The 14,098-nt window shown below is 35.9% G+C and overlaps 3 protein-coding genes and 1 non-coding gene across 6 annotated transcripts; 1 reads left to right on the forward strand and 3 right to left on the reverse strand.

Moving 5' to 3' along the window:
* Window positions 1-3,769: 3,769 nt before the first annotated feature.
* Window positions 3,770-7,277, reverse strand: LOC21384654 (GPN-loop GTPase 2). 3 transcript variants are annotated; one of them, XM_024164235.1, is made up of 12 exons: window positions 7,247-7,277; window positions 6,609-6,765; window positions 6,439-6,483; window positions 6,247-6,326; window positions 5,994-6,068; window positions 5,724-5,827; window positions 5,462-5,618; window positions 5,251-5,338; window positions 4,677-4,749; window positions 4,452-4,582; window positions 4,174-4,259; window positions 3,770-4,064 (listed from the first exon to the last, which is right to left on the reverse strand). In XM_024164235.1, exons 2-11 carry the CDS (start codon window positions 6,698-6,700, stop codon window positions 4,199-4,201), a joined length of 906 nt encoding a protein of 301 aa, XP_024020003.1. In that variant the 5' UTR covers window positions 6,701-6,765; window positions 7,247-7,277; the 3' UTR covers window positions 3,770-4,064; window positions 4,174-4,198. The 3 variants fall into 3 exon arrangements, with proteins under 3 accessions (XP_024020003.1, XP_024020004.1, XP_024020005.1); XM_024164236.1 differs by lacking the exon at window positions 7,247-7,277 and adding an exon at window positions 7,131-7,178; XM_024164237.1 differs by lacking the exon at window positions 6,439-6,483.
* Window positions 7,278-7,355: 78 nt separating this feature from the next.
* TRNAP-UGG lies at window positions 7,356-7,427 on the reverse strand. The gene has a single exon. It is a non-coding gene; the product is annotated as a tRNA-Pro (tRNA).
* Window positions 7,428-8,428: 1,001 nt separating this feature from the next.
* LOC21384655 (LIM domain-containing protein WLIM1) lies at window positions 8,429-10,536 on the forward strand. The gene is made up of 5 exons (XM_010096052.2): window positions 8,429-8,755; window positions 9,347-9,443; window positions 9,538-9,581; window positions 9,714-9,803; window positions 9,918-10,536. The coding sequence occupies exons 1-5, from the start codon at window positions 8,621-8,623 to the stop codon at window positions 10,146-10,148; spliced, it is 597 nt and encodes a 198-aa protein (XP_010094354.1). The 5' UTR covers window positions 8,429-8,620; the 3' UTR covers window positions 10,149-10,536.
* A 445-nt stretch (window positions 10,537-10,981) lies between these two features.
* LOC21384656 (F-box protein At3g12350) lies at window positions 10,982-13,084 on the reverse strand. Its single transcript, XM_010096053.2, has 2 exons — window positions 12,014-13,084; window positions 10,982-11,587 (listed from the first exon to the last, which is right to left on the reverse strand). The coding sequence occupies exons 1-2, from the start codon at window positions 12,908-12,910 to the stop codon at window positions 11,117-11,119; spliced, it is 1,368 nt and encodes a 455-aa protein (XP_010094355.1). The 5' UTR covers window positions 12,911-13,084; the 3' UTR covers window positions 10,982-11,116.
* Window positions 13,085-14,098: the final 1,014 nt, after the last annotated feature.

Below are 14,098 nucleotides of genomic sequence, written 5' to 3' on the forward strand. Positions count from 1 at the left end.
CTAGAGCATTATAAATTTTTATTCTTTAAAAAAAAAAAAAAAAAAAGAAAGTAAGAAAACGACTCAATCACCTAATGGGCCAGCCTAAAAGTTCATTGTGCCGAGCACGATAAAAGCACGACACGGTATGAGCACGAGTGTGTTTAAGCCCATGAATTGTGCCATATTTATATTTTTAAATCTTGATTGGCACGAGCACGACACGAGTTTTGGTAGGCTAGGCCGAGCACGGCACGAAGCACGCATAGGCTTAGCCGATTGTGGGCTGGGCAGGCAAGACACGACACTACATGACACGATTAAAGTGAAATGAGGCAAATACTCTTATCTTAAAGTACATGAGTCTAAATTTTTATCATTTATTTTTTATTAATATCATTTAAATCAAATAATTATATTAATAAAAAAAAGTATTAATAAGAGATTGAGATAAAAATCAAGACCATATACTTTTAAGTTAAGTAATTCTCTCCAGGATTTTGACATCACTAAACTCTACCCACATAAATAGCTCCCGGCTATTATGGTCCATGCCTACGAAAATCCTTTTTTTTGGTTGCAAATGTCATATAAAATTTGACGAGCTGATGAATAGTTAGTTTCTTGTATTTTTCTTGGATTGGATATTGATGATTACTTGGGAGATAAGAACTACATAAAAAAATAAATAAATAAATAGAAACCTTGATAGAAATTGTCAAAAACATTACTTGCGAAATATCATGTTATTTTACTTGAGTGTACAATTAAATATTTTAACACCAACTTGGACTTTGCTTCTGTCTATTAAAAGATTTTGTAACCCGTGAGATCTTCTAAATAGAAAATATTATTACTAAATTATCTCATTCTCACTTAAAAAATAAAAATGTGAGAACGTTGATGATTAAAATAACAAACACGCATTGGCAAGTCAAGAAGTTTAGTTTAAATTGAGAATTGCTAAACTGCACCATATTGATCAATCATTAATATTAATGGGATCATCAGATGTCATGCCTTCCATAACTGGTGACGTAAAATTCAACAATAAGGGTTCCTAATCCTTTAGACAAATTTGAAACTATAAAAACTAAATAAAAACAGAAGAAGATTTTTCTTCTTAGCTTTCTCGAACTCTTCTATTTCTTTTCCTTTTTTTTTTAATTACTTTCCAGCTAAAATTCTAGAAACACACCGCCACATCAACAATAGATACTTGGATTGGAGCAGTGATATTTGTTCCTAATTAAATCAGGGGATGTTTGGTTAGAGGATTGAAACTATAATTTGAATCATACTTTATAATTCATAGTTCGTTACAGTGTTTTCTCTCACAAAAAATACACGTAAATTAAAAATAATTCTAATCACATTATTCTAATTCATGAACCATTCTCCAATTTTTGATTCAAATAATATACTTTCGCAATTCCTTCTCTTTAATTTTTATCTGCAAGAGGGAGAATTGCTTTTAAAACCTCATGGCAAAACTTGATGCAGTTCAAGGCCTCAATTTCATCACAATTGTCTTTGCTTCCACACTTTGTGTTTTTTTTTTTTTTTTGGGGTTAATTTATTTAATGTGTAGCAACTTGTTGTCATTTCTAGAATGTTAGGACAAGTCACATGAATCGTGCTTATCATGGGCTACAACATATTTTGGGGATATGCACGCGAGATTAATGAAAAGATACGTATAAAGTTTTGCAGGAAAAAAAAAAAAAAAAAACAAATTACGTATAAGTTTTCCCTTATAGGTTCTAGATTCAAATATATAAAAAAAAAAAAAATTTAAAAAGAAGAGATCCCAGATTAACACAAGTTGATTTTTTTAGTTGAATGGTCCACATGCAAGAAAAAATTTATCGGTAATGTGACAAACAGTTAAGCAGATAAGAGACTTTATTCTAGTAAATGGTATAATGATAATGATCATGTGCCCAAAACCCACCAGATCAGGACACGTTTGAAGGTTAAAACTGTACGGTTAAGACTTCATTATTGTTTCTAGAAGAAGTCAACGTCGTCTCGACGGCAACTATTGCAGAACAGAAGCTTTGCATTTTCTCTCTAGAACTAGAAGACGGCCAAGATCTTGGATGTAACGACTAACAAGCACAAAAAACAGGCCTTATTTTTCCATGGAATAATGCCCTTTTCTTGATTATGATGAAACGTCACACTAGACTTTAGTGCCCTTGCAAGATTTCGCTACATCACCATGTCCTTTTCATTCATATATACAATATATAAATATATAAAAAAAATAAATATAACCAAATCACTATTAAGTATCCTCATTTTTCTTACTCTTTGAGGTTGACACTTTGTCGATAATCTCATCTAGAAAGAAAGCAACTCCTTTTGACATTAATCGTTTTTAAAAAAGAAAAAACATGTAAGTAAAAGAAAGTTTAGAGTTGCAGCTCCTTTTAAAAACGAAAAAACATAAAGTGAAGGGAAGTTTAGGGTTGAAGCTCCCAATTGCGACGGTAAACATCTATTTCTCACCATTTCACACATTTTCATTTCATTTTCCATGGTTGTTATAGACTTCGACGTGGACCGATACAAAATCTTTTCGTTAATCTTTTTCCCAATAAAAAAAATAAAGAATTTATTCTGAAGAGTGTATGAGTCTGAATTTTTATTCCTTAATCTTGATAAATATTCTTTTATTAGTGTAATTATTTGACTAAAAATATTATGAATTAAAAGTAAAAAGTAAAAATCACGATCCATGCACTTTTAAAGGGTATTTGTTAAGATTACCCTTTTTCTAAACCACTTTTATTTATGTTTGTCTCTATTCATATCCTGAAAATAACGAATAATTTTACCCTTGGTATTCTAAAATTAGTGTATTTATATTTTAATAAAATGATCATAGATATATATATCCGGAATATATTTTTATTTTAATTAGAAAGGGACCTTCTCTGCCAAATTAGTCTACTGGTAGGATTAATTTTTGATCGTTAGATATTATTAAAATCGCATCATATTAAAAAAATATGCCGAATAAATAATTTCTCATATAAATTTAACGGTTGAAAAATAAAAAACTACCGATAATTTATTTTTTTCAATCCTACCAAAAAAACTCCCGTTTGAATACAGACGAAGGCAAACTTTACTAAAGAACATTCTAGGGGTAGCTTATGTACATGCAAGTACTTCGAAACTTCTATTCCGTCACTTTTAGTTGTGTTTGGTAAACCTCGTTGATTTATACCATTCATCCTTAGCCAACCCATATTCTAATTTACGCTAGCGCTATTATTTTACTAATAGCCTAAACGCGTTCACACATTAACGGGGACGACTTCTTTTTCCCATTTTGTACTCTCGTTTCTGGGTCTTCAGTTGTTCATTCAGAACAAAATTTTCCAAGCAAAAAACTATGGTTATCATCTCTCCGAGTAAGCGCGTGTTCATGAGCTATAAAGATCACGGATTATCTCTCCTGAGCTTTTCAAACCACAAATTCTCTGATCAACGAGAGTATGAGATTAAAGTCAAAAATTAAGGCTTGTCAAGAAAAACAGAAATTAAATTCAAAATTCAAGGATCAAGTCAGACAACAAATAATTAAAAAAAGGAGGTTAAACAATCTAGGGCATACAATGGCAAACTTATCATCTCATCCATTATCCACTGTATTCTGTCAGTTCCACTTCAATTGAAGGGCAGATTTTCCAAGAGAGAGAGAGAAGAAAAAAAAAAAAAAAAAAAAAAAAAAAGGACCCCCAAAAAAAGGTAAGCTTTTGGTCTATTTACTACCCAGTTGAAAAGAAAGATAGGCATTTATTTCAAAGTTGCTATTGTCAAAAATGAACGCTTTACGAGTTAGTTCAAGATATGAACACTTTTCACTTGGTCATGATTCCACAGGAACAAAGCAAAAGAAAGAACAAAAATCTTAAAGCATATTTATACAATGATCGTCGCTGAACAGTTCTATAAATGTGCAGTAATTATGAGCAGGACATGGAGGAAAAAGACCGCATATACCCACTTCATACATTATCTGGATCTTCTCCATCATGAGAAAAACCTTGTACTTTCAACTGATCAGATCCCTGGTAATAATTAGCAAAAAGCTAAAACGATTGGCAAAGCGATATAATTGAGATGCTTATAAACCAAAAACACAAGGCACGAAGTAGAAAATGAAATGCATCTGCTTACACAAAGGGGACTGCAAAGTTTCCCGTTAGTCGTTGTGATCAAAATTTTCATCATCCTTCATATACTTCTCTTGCACTGCTGCAACTGTGAACTACTTAGTTAAAGAAAATCTCATCAAACTCCCCATTCTCAGTCATTCATAACGGTCTTATATATAACATATAAAATAAAAGGGTGAATATGTACAAGTGATCTTGTATTCAAGAACGCAACGATGAAAGGAGGAGAAAAGAAGAAGAAATGAAGTGCAAAAAGGGAAAAGAAGAAGAAAAGGATATCTGTAATAATCCCAATCAAGTGGACCAACTGCAATCTTGCTGAATTCAACTGCACTTGCTTCTATGCCCGCAAAAATATACCCATTGGTTTTGTCAATCAGTTTAACAAGATTCCTTACACTTTCCTTATCCTGTAAATGAGTACGCCGACTGTGTTTAGAATTTATGAACAGTAAATTACAAAAATAAAGGTGCCAACAACAAAAAGGAAGAATATTGGCGGACCTGAATGTCTAGGGTTGTAAAATCGACAAGGCTGTAGTCTTCTATCACATCACAGAGCTCCTTGGTAAGCTTTCTGCAACAAGAAAACATTCAGTCGGCATATAGTTGAAGTCGACTAACCAAAGAGTTTCTCTGCATGCAGACTTCTATCTCGCCTCCTTCCTTTCAGTATGTGAAGAATCATGCAAACCCAGTTCAATTTCAAGCTTCAGTGAATGTGTTCTGGTCAGCGACGATAGAGTTTAATTACCACCAAAAAGAAAACTCCATTCCGCCTATCCAGAGATCTAACTCACAAGAGTTGCTATTAACATTTATTTTACTCATACCGAGCCGGCATTGAGGTTAAACCCTATTCAACCCATCTAAAGATCCAACTCACATGGGTAACTAGCAAAGAAAAGGTTGTTAACTCACGAAATGGGAGAATATTCCAACTCTGGTGGAGGTAGCAATAAAATATAGGAGTCTAACACGAAACCTAGGACTATGCTCCCTACAGTGGAGCAAGCAGTAAAAATATATAAAAGGGTGAGTATAATTAGAATTTAAAAAAATCTGTAATTAACTCCACCTGTACTTGGCAGTGCGTGGATCCTGATCAAGGAGGCTCTGTAAATATGATAGATCTTGAACGTCAGTATAAAAATCGAGATTAAACGCTGCAAAGCATAAAAGAAAGAAAAAAATATATTAACAATTGGCATGCATAAGCAGCAATTGCAAGCAGTATTAGCATCAGAAATTAACACTTCAACTCAATAAAAGAAAAGCTGCAAACATACCTAGCTTTCCATAGTTCTCTATTAAGTCGATCTTCGACAAAACATTAATGTGTGGGAGTTCCATATGTAGCATCGTTGATAAAGAGAGAAGCAATGCACTAATGTATTTCCCAGCGTCACTGCAGAGATGGGCATCAACTAAATGCACGGCAGTCAACTGCATCAAATGAGGAACCCATAAAGATAACGGGCATAAGTCATTCGAGTCGTTCAGACTCCTGATTGAAAATAAAAACGTCATTCATTAAAAACAAAATCATACCCTAAGGTTTAACTTTTTTATGAGTTTCATGATGACACTCTTGGCACTGGAGTGAAGAAAAAATAACTCTACTTGGCCAGGGAAATCAAAGAGAAGATAGTGATCTGCAAAATTAATAGCATTATAAGCAAACATGGGACTGGCATTTTATAATTGCCACTGAATGGGTAAGATAACTAATCAAAGGCTTTGAACCGGTAACTTTTAAATTCAGCTTGTATATGTAAATTTTAATGCTAAATTGCTAAAGGCAACACAGAATATACCAACCTTTTACTAGAGGTTCCAGTTTTTTTTCCAACCAATCTACATTTTTCTCTAGATAATCCATACAATACACAAGGCCTAGAGTTCATCAGAAAAGAAACGTTAGAGTGCACAAAACAATAAATGAAAAGAAAAAAAGGCGAAAAAATTCGACCCCCTTAAAAACTAAAGGCCGAAGGTCAAGAACAGAGTCTACCAACAACAATTGCTTTCACAGATTGAAGCAACAAAAATAATAAGAAAGCATCAGACTTACCTCCATTAGGACCAAGGGAATGCTCCGTCATCACATCACTTAGTTTTATTAGATCCTCAATGTTGACGGCGCATTTATAGCTAGATAGTAAGCATTAAGGAGACTTCATATTTGGCACGCAACAAGAAAAATACGAAACTCTAAAAATAAAGAAAATGAGCAATAGTATTAATACCCTCACGAAGAGGATACGGTAACGCATCGTTAGCAGGATCCAGATTTATAATAGCAACTTTCCTGCACACCTCAACGATACAAAATCTCTCAAATTCAAGCAGCTATTTTTTAAACTAGAAAATAGCTACAAAGACAAAAACGGCAAGAATGAACAACTGCCCAAAATGCAGAAATATAAAGTTTACCTTCCGATGAGTTTAAGGAACTGAGACATGCCATTGCAGTATGTGGTCTTCCCTGATCCAGGGGGACCAATCACAACTTGCCCAAACACCATTTTTCCTTTCTTGTCCCTTTACTCGAAAGGTTCTTTCCTCAAACTACTGGCATGAAGCAATTTCTCTAGGGAAAAAAAAACAAGGAAAGAAATTTTCGCAGAAAATTAAATCAACTAGGTCAACACGAATGCAAAAAGTAACATGTATGAGATATTCACCAAAAAACAAAAAGGAAAAAATTTTACCGGTGCAAAATAGTGATACGAGGAAACAAAATGAAGAATCCATAATGCAGAAGTTAAAAACACCCTAAAACAGCTTGAGAATTAAACATCCCAAAAAGCGTATTTTGAAAATTGAGGTTAATTTATTAAACCCCAACGCAATAGGGCTTGCAGAGTATCAGTTGAGAGCCGAAACTGGGAAAAAAAAACGTATTTTGGGAGAGACGAAACTGGAAAGCGAAGCGCTGAGAAAGAAGATACTCACCGGAAGGAGGAGCAAACCAGTGCGATCGAGAGAGAGAGAGAGAGAGAGAGAGAGAGAGAACGTATTTTGGGAGAGACGAAACTGGAAAGCGAAGCGCTGAGAAAGAAGATACTCACCGGAAGGAGGAGCAAAGCAGTGCGATCTCGAGAGAGAGAGAGAGAGAGTTTTTAATAGGGTTTTAAACATTTCGCCATTAATATAACTAAAAAAGAAAAAGAAGGAAAAGGGGCATTCCGAGAATCGAACTCGGGACCTCTCGCACCCAAAGCGAGAATCATACCACTAGACCAAATGCCCACCTATGATTCCTTCGCCGTAATTATTTTATTTAAATTAAAATTTTGCTTCAATTTAGGACCAGTCTAACTCTTTTGTGGCCCACATCGTTAGGTTCTCTAGTCCTCGTGGGCTAGAATGATTCCCCCCTCAATATTGAAACATAGGGAGGTAATGTGATAATCATTGAGCCAAGCTGTTGTATGAGAATGGAAGTAATCCAGCTAAGCGTTGGGTTTAATCAAGAGCTGGCATTCGATGGCCATGGGGTCGTTTTATTACTTTAAGATTCCAAAAGTCTTTCTTCTGTCGTTTCTCCCAAATAAAAAATAAATAAATAAATAAAAACCATATACTGCCTTTAAAAATTAAAACTACATTATTTTTTGCAAAGAATAAAGAAAAAAAAAATTAAACTTTCGTATTTTATGTGCCATTTCTATTTTTGACTTGTTGTTCAGTTAAGCCATAATTTGTCGATAAGAGGGTGACCACTTGGTCTTTACTGTCCCCATGCATGTATGGCACGTATACTACTACTCCCGAGTGCTGACATTAGTGCAGCCGAATTGTGCAGTACTTATCAAGACAAGGACCTCTTCAATAATTTAACAGCTAGCTAACTTCTCAACTAATTCCATGGTCCGTTTAGCAAATAAAAGAAAATTTAATGGTCCATATTTCTTGACCTGCCAATAGTAATCCGCAATGAAGTTGTCCAAATGGGTTGTCTTTAAATGGATTGATTTGTGTTTCTATCTTATGCAAAAAGCAACTTAGACAATTCAACTAATAAAAAAAAAGAAAGAAAGAAAGAAAGAAGGAAAGAAAAAGTCGTTGAATTTCCTGTACTCAGAGATTGGATCTATCCGCATCCTGCAAGTAAAACTTATTTTTCACCTTTCTTTTATCACCTTTCTACTGTTGGAGTACAGGGAAAAAGAGAACAAAAGAAAAGAGAGAGAAGGAAATAAATAAATAAATATCAGAGGACAACCATTAGGTAAGTGCTTCAAATTGGGACAAAATGATTGCCAACTGTGACCACCTTTAATTATCTCAACTGCTTTCGTTTTCCGCAATCCCCTGCTTCATTCCTCATTCCTATTACCCTTCTGTTTCCTTATCTCCTCTCCACTTTTCATTCCAGAAAAAGGAAAAACTAACAAGTGTTGGTTGAGTTTCTTAGATTAATCCACAAGTGGAAAGCAAACATGGCATTTGCAGGGACAACCCAGAAGTGCATGGCCTGTGACAAGACCGTGTATCTTGTTGACAAGTTGACGGCGGATAACAGGATTTACCACAAAGCCTGTTTCCGATGCCACCACTGCAAAGGAACCCTCAAGGTAATGTGTGTATTTATATATAAATAGATATATATATATATATATATGTAATATGTATGTATGTGCATCCCCTTCTCTCTCTCTCTCTCTCTCTCTCTCTCTCTCTCGTGCTTTCTTTGATGTGGTTGATTATACACTGCCTTCTTTCATAGAGGCGTGCTTTGATGGCTATTCTCATAAATCTAATTCTGCGATTTTTGCTCACACCTTTATGTCAACGGTAGATCAGAACCAATGATTGTTAAACCGCAAAGGAAAAAAATAAAACTAGACAAGTCTGTTGGCACTTGGTAGGCTTTGCTCTCATAACGTTTTACTAAACCATTATTCTAGGACCAGAATTTTAATAGTCGTTTAAAGTTCTTTTTAGGTGTTGGATTGGATTTTCTTGCGTGTTAAAGTAAGATTTATAAATACTCAGTTTATTTCCAAGCCATGTTTATGCTTCATTATATCAGAAACTATTCGTTTTGGTTTGTGACAACGTACTTGACTAAAGTTCCCATTATGTGCCAAAAAGTATATGGCAAAATGACTTCTTTCAATGGGAGTTTTGGTGCAAATTTATTGATCGATAGATTAAATTTGCAGCTCAGCAACTATAATTCCTTTGAGGGGGTACTCTACTGCAGGCCACACTTTGATCAGCTCTTCAAAAGAACTGGCAGTCTTGACAAAAGCTTTGAAGGTAAAGATCCAGCTTCCTCCTAAATAAGTAATCTTTCTTTTATTGGTTTCCTTTTAAAGGAGCTAATCTGTTCGTATTTGATTCATCATTTCAGGGACACCTAAAATCGTAAAAGCAGAAAAACCCCTGGATAGTGACGTAATTCGTCTAAATCAAGTTTTTTTTTTTTTCTCTTTCTTTTTTTTTGTTTTTTTTTTTTTGCCATTAATACAAAAAAAGTTTCCAAATACCTGCTCATGTTAATCTTTGATCTTGAATCCCTGTTGCCAGAAACCTGCAGTGGCTAAAGTCACAAGTATGTTTGGAGGAACTAGAGATAAATGCTTTGGCTGCAAGAATACTGTCTATCCAACTGAGAAGGTAAACACTAAACACTAAATTGTCATATTTCTGCACATAAATTGACACGTCATTATGCAATTTTTTGTTTTCGTGAAAGCACGAGGCTAATACTGTGTTACTACTGAATAAAAGGTGACAGTAAATGGGACTCCTTACCATAAAAGCTGTTTCAAGTGCTGCCATGGCGGGTGTACGATCAGCCCATCGAACTATATTGCACACGAGGGACGGCTCTACTGCAAACACCACCACATCCAACTGATTAAGGAAAAGGGTAACTTGAGCCAGCTTGAGGGTGACCATGTCAAGGATGCAGCTTCGGAGAATGTCACGGTTGCCACAGAAGTTGCTGCTGAAATTTGATGCATAGAATAAAGACTAATTCTAGTGTCTCAGGTCTCGTGTATTTCTTTTCCTCTATGTTGCTGTTGTTTCCTTTGCCTGATGATCATTTCACTGCAGTCCTAAAACGCATTTTGCTTGCCAGACAGATGGATTTCTATATATAAATATATATATATATATATAGACATATATATAGTTGAAGCATGTGGATTCATTCGTTGTTTATCGGTTTTGTTGTGGGATTGTGGATGCTCAATTTCATGGGATGCCAAAACCTGTTCAGTTCTTATGCCCCTCTTTTCACCCCTGCGGTTTTTGTAATCTTGAGAGCTATTTGGTTTGTTTGTGAACTTATGGTTTCACTATTAATGATGTTAAATAAGTGTTGAGAGTCTAGCTTCTTTCTCTGTAAAAGCATTCAACTCTTCATAGCTTTGCTTTATTGTAAGATTTACAATGCAAAGCAGGTAGCTTTTTTTCACGCCCTAAATGAACAAAAGCTGATATGGGCACCGCTTACGGGATTGAATCCGCAACCTCCCACCTAAACCCCACTCCACCCAAATCCCCCAGTGCCACTAGAGCAAGAGGTCTCAGGCAAATGATCAATGAATAACGATCTTAAATGATATGGGAAGTAAATCTAATAATCTTATTGCATGAGAAGCTTACGGAATGAAGCAAATTTAATGAAATGGAAACCAAAATCCGATAGCATTGCATTGAATTTGAGAAATTTTAAGTCGGAACCTACGCAAGTTAGGTGGCTGGTTCAGGCTAAAGGGAGAGAGAAAGAGAGAGCGAGCTGAAACAAACTACACAAATTAGGTGGCTGGTTCAGACTATTGATAAAGAAAGAACATGAGCTGAAACAAAGGTGAAAGTGAACCAATTGAGATGATGACATCTCAATAAATATGTTATACAGGGCCAACACCAAGTTAGTGGCTGTTACATCTGTACAGAACTTTCTGAGACTAGAAATATCAGTCACAGGAAGACTCCACTGCATCAAGGAGACAACCATTCTCGGACACATGCTTCAGGTCTATAATAAAATTGTCCCTAAGAAACCCGAATCCAAATGTTCCGTCCCTATATTGCCAAATCCTTCCCTCCACAAGCTGTGGATTAGCAGTAGTTCCTGCCATGTGTGGAATAACCAGATCATAACTTGAGTTGACATAAAGAATGCGAGAGACCACATTGTTCTCTGCTGATGCGGGACTCTCAATCCAATCTGCTTCCGGAAGTGGGCGAAGATGTAAGCGACTAGCGAATAGATTTTCTTCCTCAGAAGAAAATGGAGACTCCACAAATGTAATGTTTGATGTCCAGAATACTGGACCATAACTGGCAAAATTTTCCCGCGAGTTCCAAACCTTTCGGCAAGAAATGCCATCAATATCGTCATATGCAACGAGATAGATGCCCAGGTTCATGTCGTCATAAATTCCCTGCAGTAGACAAGTAGGGACAGATGACCAATAAGGAAGAACTCTTGTAGGCATAATCTTCCGAGAATGATAGTATATAAGAAACAACTAAAAAAAGGGACCAAAACAATCAATTATGCAGAGAATGTCTGCAAAGACATGACTCAATTCACTCCAGGACAACACTTGGAACAACTAAATCAAATTACACAAGACTAAAAAGGGAACACATTCAAAGTCCATCACTAACAATTGCCAATAATATACATGACAGAGAAGAAACACAAACTAAACATAAAGACAACATATTCACAGTAAAGAGTAAAATTTGATTCATGTCATCTAAATTTCTCAATTAAATACAAAGGCATTCCAACACAATGAAGTTACAACACTTGAAAGGGCCAATATAAGCATAAAATATAAGGAGAATAAAGAAGAGCAAACCTTCCACAGGCCCTGCAATGGCCGAGACGGAGTAGGCGAGCAATTAACAATCTTGACGAAATGTTGAGGCTCCCATTTCCTCCTCGCTTGCCTCTCCTTCTCTCTCCTCCTCTGGCTCCTTGACGTCCTGTCCCCAACGGGGCTCGTCCGGTTCGCAAAGTACTGATAAATCTCCGACATGAACCGGTCCGGTAAGCTCCCCGGAGACCCCATTTCCGCTTCAATTACATCCTCCTCGTCTCCGCGCAGATTCGCCGAGCTCGAACTTCTGCGAACCCCGTTCTTATACGCAAAGCTCAAATCTTCCTCGACAACAAAATGCGTTTTCCCCATGAAACTCACATTGACGGGGACCAGATCGCTCTCTGCGCAATCAAAGCCTTCGGAGATCGCGAAATCCCTGGAGATTTCGCTCCGGCCGTCGGGGTCGAGGAAGTTCACGGTTTGCCCCTCAGGCGAGAGGCTCATCCATAAAAAAGGAGCCTTTATCACGTTGTAGGTTCCGTTTCTCGATGGAGAAACTCTAGAGGCGGTGAGGAAGGATGGGCCCCACTCGAAGAAGATCAACGGCGGGGATGATATGCCGGCGGTTTCTCCGGCGCCGCTTCGGCGCGAGAAGCCGATCAGATTCTCCCACTGGCTGAGGGTCTTGTATAGCAGCTTGTAGGAGATGTTTCCCTTGCCCCATCGCTTGATGTGGGTCTTCGAGCCCCACCTCCGGTCGCACATGGCGAACCAGAGCTTACCGTCGTTTATGCATAGCGAAACGAAACGTTTCGAAGTGCAAGCGAATGCGGCCATCTCCGGCGGCGTGAGGAAGGAGAGGACGCAGAGCTGGACGTCTTCGGGGAAATCGGTGAAGGAAACGGAAGAACCAGGGTCTTGAAGGCTCGCCATTTTCTTCGTTGAAGCTTGGAAGGATTTTCTCGGTAAAATGATGGATTTTTCTAGGGAAAGTTCAAAGTTACTTGGCAGGATAAATTGGGTTATTTGAGAAAAAGATCGAAAATTTTGGTAAAATAAAATAAATTGGTAGATTCTCGGAGAATGGGAATAATTCTTTCAATCTGGTTACTGTTGTACGAAAGAGTCTTTTGGACATTAGACTCGTGGAAGTTCAGACTACATTCCGTGACTCTGCGTAGTGGCTCGGGGTAAAACAGTAATGTAACATAAATGATCGTCTACATGCTCCAGGTTTGCGACGATTTATATACTCAAATTTAAATTATTAATAATTTATTTATTAATAACTTATTTTTTTATTATTTTTGAGCTAAGTGATTTGAGTATAAATTTTAAGTTGAATTTAAGTTATAACTAGTTTGTATTTGGTTGCATAAATTTGAGTTATAATTTGATATTATAATTTATTTGAGTTGGGCATGTTTTTTTAGAGTGTAACTTGAATGTAATTTTTGAGTTAAATTTGAGTTATAACTTGAGTTGAAGTTGTAACTTGAGTTTGTGTTTGGTTGTGTACATTTGAGTTATGGTTTAAGATAAGAATCTTTTTTTGAGTTTGTGTTTGAGTGAGTCAAAACTTAAATTTATATTTATATAGTATTTAATAAAAACTCAATGGTGATGAAAAATTTTAATAGGGTATATGGGTGAGATTTTATTCATCTTTTCGTTGTCAACGCATAGAAAAAAATCATCTCAATCAGGATTAAACGAAAAAGTTATAATATTTTTAAGAATAAAAAAATATTGTTCATTAATTTGAGTTCGAGTTTCTGAACTCGAGTTGAAGGGAACACTTGAACTTGAGTTTTAGTCTCAAACTCAAGTTCAAATTTAAAAGAATATGAACTTGAATAAAGTTGGAACTCGAATTACTTTTTTTAAATTTTTTAGGCAGCCGAACACACGTGTTTATTTTTACTAAAACTTGAGTCGTAAATAGTATCTTGATTTTTTTTTATTTCTTTCATTTAATTGATTTTATGTAATTAAATCTGAATAAATAAAATTGAATCATCTATAAGTAGTAATAAATTTGAAAATAAAGTAGACATTTTTGTTCATTTAATAAATTAAAAACCAAAGTAGGCATTTTTTGTTCATTTAACTAAAAATGAC

The sequence above is a fragment of the Morus notabilis genome, unplaced genomic scaffold, assembly GCF_000414095.1.
Source record: "Morus notabilis unplaced genomic scaffold, ASM41409v2 Scaffold4203, whole genome shotgun sequence".
Classification (NCBI taxonomy): domain Eukaryota; kingdom Viridiplantae; phylum Streptophyta; class Magnoliopsida; order Rosales; family Moraceae; genus Morus; species Morus notabilis.